The 6,068-nt window shown below is 40.9% G+C and overlaps 1 protein-coding gene across 2 annotated transcripts; it reads left to right on the forward strand.

The window, feature by feature from the left end:
- Positions 1–2,242: 2,242 nt before the first annotated feature.
- LOC139023490 (leptin-B-like) lies at positions 2,243–5,431 on the forward strand. Of its 2 annotated transcripts, none has more exons than XM_070436733.1 (3): positions 2,243–3,423; positions 3,945–4,116; positions 4,532–5,431. In XM_070436733.1, exons 2-3 carry the CDS (start codon positions 3,955–3,957, stop codon positions 4,829–4,831), a joined length of 462 nt encoding a protein of 153 aa, XP_070292834.1. In that variant the 5' UTR covers positions 2,243–3,423; positions 3,945–3,954; the 3' UTR covers positions 4,832–5,431. The 2 variants fall into 2 exon arrangements, with proteins under 2 accessions (XP_070292834.1, XP_070292835.1); XM_070436734.1 differs by having other exon boundaries at positions 2,243–3,332.
- Positions 5,432–6,068: the final 637 nt, after the last annotated feature.

The raw sequence follows: 6,068 nt of genomic DNA on the forward strand, positions 1-6,068 counted from the left end.
CTGCATCAATCAGTCAGTTACTCAAACACACACATGGACACGGACACACACTCACACACACACACACAGAAACCAAATAAAACAGCCAAAGACATGTACACGTGCACTCACAGAGACACCCAGGCATTGACAAGTGCAAACACAGACACACTTGCATGAACCCAAACAAAAACACACACACACTGCAAGTGCACGCAAACACACATTATGCATAAACACACACCTGTATGTGTCATGCGGTGGGTGTAGCTGGTGCATGGAAGTCAGGCGCAGGAGAGCAGAGATGAGTGAACAAAGAAGCACTTTACTGAGGCAATAGTAAGAACAGAACGCAACCGCATCACAAAAACAAATGCCCAAAGAACAAGTGAGGCAGCACAAAGTACAACAACCAAGTACAAAGTACCGGCTGCCACAAATCACGGGTACAAATAAAACCCGGCGCAACCCAGCCGAAAGCGTGCCAACCTAGACAATAAACAATACCCCACACAGACATGGAGGGAACAGAGGGCTAAATACACATAGTAATCATGAGGAGATGTAACCAGGTGTGTGGAAAACAAGACAAAACAAATGGAAAAATGAAAGGTGGAGCAGCGATGGCTAGAAGAACGGTGACGTCGACCGCCGAACGCCGCTCGAACAAGGAGAGGGACCAACTTCAGCGGAAGTCGTGACAACGTGTTACAGCCAGGATCTGAACCCGGGTCGCCCATGGGAGATACCAATGTCTTAACCAATAGATCAAGAGGAAATGTCCTTTTGGGCCGAGGGCTGAAGTGTTTTGACAGGTATACACACAGATGAAGTACAGCACAACCTAGAGAGCTGCACCAACAGCTGAGACTAACTAATGAACATATGAAGCTTTGATCTGAAATGATTTTTCACCCTGAAGCAAATTAACATTTCTTTAAATCAGGGGTGTTAAACTCAGTCCATGGAGGGCCTGGTGTCGGCTGGTTTCTGTTATTTCCTTTCAATGAAGACCTAGACAACCAGGTGAGGGGAGTTCCTTACTAAACAATGACCTTCATTCATCAGTCAAGTACAATGGAGGAGTTAAAACCCGCCGGCGCTCAGCCCTCCGTGGAATGAGTTTGACAAGTGCCTAACGGATAAAGGATAGCGGGGCACTTCTGCCGGATCGAAGGCCTCGTGGAATGAGTTTGACGTGTTAGGTTATGGCGGGGCACTTCTGCCGGATTGAAGGCCTCGTGGAATGAGTTTGACGTGTTAGGTTATGGCGGGGCACTTCTGCCGGATCGAAGTCCTCGTGGAATGAGTTTGACAAGTGCTTTAAATGGTTCAGTCTTACTTAATTATCATAAACAAACATGCAAGAATGTTTTTTTGTTTTAGTTTTTTTGTTAGCAACATTACAGCACACAATAAAGAGGCAATGCTAAGGTATTACTGTGGTAACTAGTTGTGATAACTTGCTGTTTCTCATAATTACCCAGGTAATAGATAAGTAACTACATCACAAAAACACCAAAAATTAGGAATGACATTTCACATTAATGAAATGAAATCATGGCTGGAAAATGCAGTTGACCCTATATCAGTAGTATTATCATTAGGTTATTCATCAAATTACATTTTATTGGTCACATATACCTATTTAGCAGATTTGCGGGTGTAGTGCTTGTGTTCCTAGCTCCAACAGTGCAGTAGTATCTAAAAATTATTCACAACAATACACACCTACCTAAAAGTAAAAGAATGGAATTAAGAAATATATAAATATTAGATTGAGCAATGTCGGAGTGGCATTGACTAAAATACAGTAGAAATGAACACAGTATATACATATGAGATGAGGAAAGCAGTATGTAAACATGATTTAAACTAGTGTTCCATTATTAAAGTGGCCAGTGATTCCAAGTCTATGTATATAGGGCAGCAGCCTCTAATGTGCAGGGTTGCGTAACCGGGTGGAAGCTGGCTAATGATGGCTATTTGATGGCCTAGGATAGAAGCTGTTTTTCAGTCTCTCTGTCCCAGCTTGGATGCACCTGTACTGACCTCGCCTTCTGGATGATAGTGGGTGAACAGGCCGTGGCTCGGGTGGTTGATGTCCTTGYTGATCTTTTTGGCCTTCCTGTGACATCGGGTGCTGTAGGTGTCCTGGAGGGCAGGTAGTTTGCCCCTGGTGATGGGTTGGGCAGACCGCATCACCCTCAAGAGTGTCCTGTGGTTGCGGGTGGTTTAGTTGCATCCATTGTCTGATAGAAGGTGTGAGAGAATATGCTATACAGTAGCAAACGAACTCATCATTTTAAAGCTTAATTAAGGCTAATGGGTTTCAAAGCTGCAGTCAGCATTATTTGTATTTTCTTAAGAGAAGTAGCTAGCTAACTAGCTACTAATAGTAATGCAATCAGCCAACTATGGTAGTTTCTTTCAATTCCTTGAAAATAATACTGGCAAAATTACATTTTACTAGACTGTCACAATAAACACTGAATCAGCTTCTTGAATTGCAGAATCAGCTTCAGGTTCCCAGAATGCCCATGTGAAAGGTGAAAGGTTAACATTCACTAGTTCTGCTGATTCACTTTGCACATTGCTGTAAGAAACAGTGCTGCATTGAGATTCCAGTGTCTTGAGTAAAGGTAAATGCATCCTTGTGTTGATTATAGTCTTTGGGACTATAGTGCTCTTTCATTTTTCATCTTCTAAATTGTGCACCGTGTGTCACAGTTTAATCCACAATCCAATTCCATTCACTGCTAAAGTACACAATTACCTATGGCAATAAATGTATTTTTATTGAAATCTGAATTATGGAAATCGATCAAATACAATCAAAGTCACACCATTGTAATGCATTTTCACATAAAAGAATGAGTCATCATCTATTTGATTAGTAAAGTAATCTATAACTAGATAATTGGCATCTATTATTGATTACTTCATCACATGGTCTCTTTCKATCCTTACAAACAATGAGACGTTGTTATAGGTAAAAAKCTCAACTTAAAAACATGAACTGGCTGTCTGGACATGAGCTTAAACTTWCACRGTGCAGTGTGTTGGTCCTTCAGGGAGCATAAATACATGTAGGTYGATGTCCTGACCTGCACCATGACGGACTGGGTGTGTCTGGGCCCATGGGCTGGGTCCGGATGGAGGAAGAAGGTGGGGGTTAGCGGGGGTAGGAGGAGAGGAGCTGCCCAGGACCTGGGGGTGACACAGTGATGATGATTCACGCAGGCTGTGAGTCAACCGGACAGGGCTCCAGCAGCTATAAAGCCAGGGAACCATGCAAGGAGGCATGGATGTTTCTGGTTAGCACACATCCACCACAGCCTCACAACCACCAGGTAAGACTTGACTCCAGCACTGACTGGGGGTGACGGGAGCTCTAAGGGACAGATGTGGATGYGGAGAGAGGACATGAGATTCTGAAGATGAGTATGTTCATTTGAGTGGCATGACAGCTCAAAGTTACGTTTTTGAAGAAACAGACTAATTATGTATGCATTCAACTTTAGACATATTCAGTKATTTTATTTTTCATGATTTTACAGATTATTTATGATTTTTACATGAAKGCAAATGTAATAATTTCAACATTTTAAACCACATTTTCTATGCAGCATCTTGGTTGTGGTGAAAAAACTTAATTGACTTTAACCATGTTTTGAAGCTATATACTGTTTGTTTACATTGACGTTATTTACGAACACTGGAGTAAAACAAGCTTATATTTTGGGTTCTGATGAGGTACAACAGTTGYACTAATGCATTTCTAAGTTATATTCTTCAATGGGTACATATCATTAATTTGTTTTTATTTTTAAATGTATGTAGCAACTACAGATTGCCCCTTTAAATTATATGACAGGGTCGATTTTGAAAAAAGCTTCTGCTAAATGGTATATCTTATTTTYTTACTATATATTAAATAGCGTGGTATTTGTATTGTTCTCCAGATAAAACAAGATGCATGTCTCTGTGGTCCTTCTCTGCCTGGGCCTGGTGGTGTCTGTGTCTGTGTGTCACCCTCAACGCGGTCGGCCCCTCAACGGGGACGTCCAGATGAGGAACAACATCAAGTTGCTGGCCATGATCACTGTGGTCCACATAAAGAATTATCTGACCGAGGTACCACACACACCTCTTACTCAGCTYCTCTGTATGCGTGATACGACGTAAAAGTATTCTGTYGTRAACGGACATGAYTAGGATAAATTTGTTRAATGGAAATYTGMTTGGGTYTACTACAGACCTTCGCTTAATAGCAATGTGTGGGRARATGTGTATGTGCATGTATGAGTCAAACATGAATGTGGTTAAAGAAAACATGAGGGTATATTTTACTGACTGACTCGCTCAGGATAGTATCATGCAAAGTCTACTGATTAAAATTATTAAGATAATCCCTGTGAACTAAAGATTCCTTAGAAAGAAATACAATGCATTACATAACCAATGTCCATAAAACTATTTTATATTTAATAAATGCAAAGAAAAGAAAAACAAATATACAAATCCCTCTACTCTCGCTCCATTCCCTCAGTTCGACATTCCCCCGGAGATGGAGTTCAACCCCATGAACCCCCCCATCGAGGGCCTGGCCTCCATCTGGGTCCACCTGGGGGGCCTGGAGGAGAGTCTGCAAGACAGCAGGTGTGGTCAGGTGTATGAGGACTTGTCCAGCATGCGGGGGTGGGTGCACTCCTTGTCCCAGGCCCTGGACTGCCCTGATCTGGCCAAGCCTGGCGGAGAGGCCCTGAAGACGGTCTATCAGAGCCTGGTGGAGGGGCAGAGGTACATGGAGAAGATCAGTCTCAACCTGGACAAGCTCAAGATCTGCTGAGACCCCACACATGTGCACAGAAGCAGTCAGGCAGCCGGATAACCAGGCACACACAGATGCATAGTTTCTACACACCACACACACTGTTATTCTAAATTATGTTTTTTATATAATTTTTTTCTTTAAATGTATTTTGTCTTATCATTATTATGAATATTTTGTTATTCTGTTCATAACTATTAATGATTATTTGTTATAATAATATGTTATGCTTTAAAAGTCATATTTAAAGTTTGTTGTAGCACTGATAGCTCTTCATGCTCTTTTTGACAGAGGTGCAATACATTTATCTAATGAGTTGTTTGAATATATTGAAAGAATTGAAGCTTTTGTGGCACTGAAGAATMAACTGTTGTAAAAAGGTTTTATATTTGAAACGGAGGGCGCAGGCCAGGGCTCTCCACCCTGTGAAAACCGACCGGAAGGGTAGCTTTCCAGGAACAGGGTTAGAGAGCCCTGGCCTAGGCCAATGTATTTTGCCAATGTATTTTAGGGATGCTATTTTTTWAATMAAATAATTCAGCTTCTGTAGCATTGTTACCTAGAGCTTTRAAGGATGTGTTGTTTTGTAATTTTGCAATAAATGATTTTGAAACGAGAGCAAAAGTATCCTATCCCTTAAAAACACACAAAAAAATCTTGAAAATGTAGGCKTATTAATTGTTAATTCTATAGCCTCAATTATCGGCAGCAATGATAGCCACTTTTATTTAAAAGGTCAATTAAAAAGTGGAACTAAAACTCAGCACTATCTTCTATAAATGTTGTGTTGGTATTTCCGCAAGCCACTACAAGAGTAGCCCAGACTACAAATGAAAAGATAACATAATGGATCCATTTTGTAGGTAAAGTGAACTGTTCCCAAATTGGTCACTTTTCCCATTGTCATGTTTAAATAGGCCTAGATATCAANAAGATAACATAATGGATCCATTTTGTAGGTAAAGTGAACTGTTCCCAAATTGGTCACTTTTCCCATTGTCATGTTTAAATAGGCCTAGATATCAAAGTGAAAACCGTACTTGAAAGTAAATGAATAACAGTGGGTGGACCCGAGACAAACTGTTAGGCAACCTTTCCTATTTCCAGGCTAATCATTTTTCAACAGAAATTAATCATATGCTACAGGCCTATTTTAAGCTGAGGTTTGAGCTGTTTCAACAGAGCTGCAACCACCACATTTTATATAGCCTGGGAACTTCAAAAAGCAACCTGGTCTCAGAGTATTTCGTATTAT

The sequence above is a fragment of the Salvelinus sp. IW2-2015 genome, linkage group LG32, assembly GCF_002910315.2.
Source record: "Salvelinus sp. IW2-2015 linkage group LG32, ASM291031v2, whole genome shotgun sequence".
NCBI classification, from domain to species: Eukaryota; Metazoa; Chordata; class Actinopteri; order Salmoniformes; family Salmonidae; genus Salvelinus; species Salvelinus sp. IW2-2015.

Bases quoted from the DNA above. Each gene is read 5' to 3' on its own strand.
- LOC139023490 (XM_070436733.1), top strand. From the start codon at position 3,955: ATGCATGTCTCTGTGGTCCTTCTCTGCCTGGGCCTGGTGGTGTCTGTG. The intron at 4,117-4,531 runs GTACCACACACA...CCATTCCCTCAG, and splicing joins TAAAGAATTATCTGACCGAG to TTCGACATTCCCCCGGAGAT.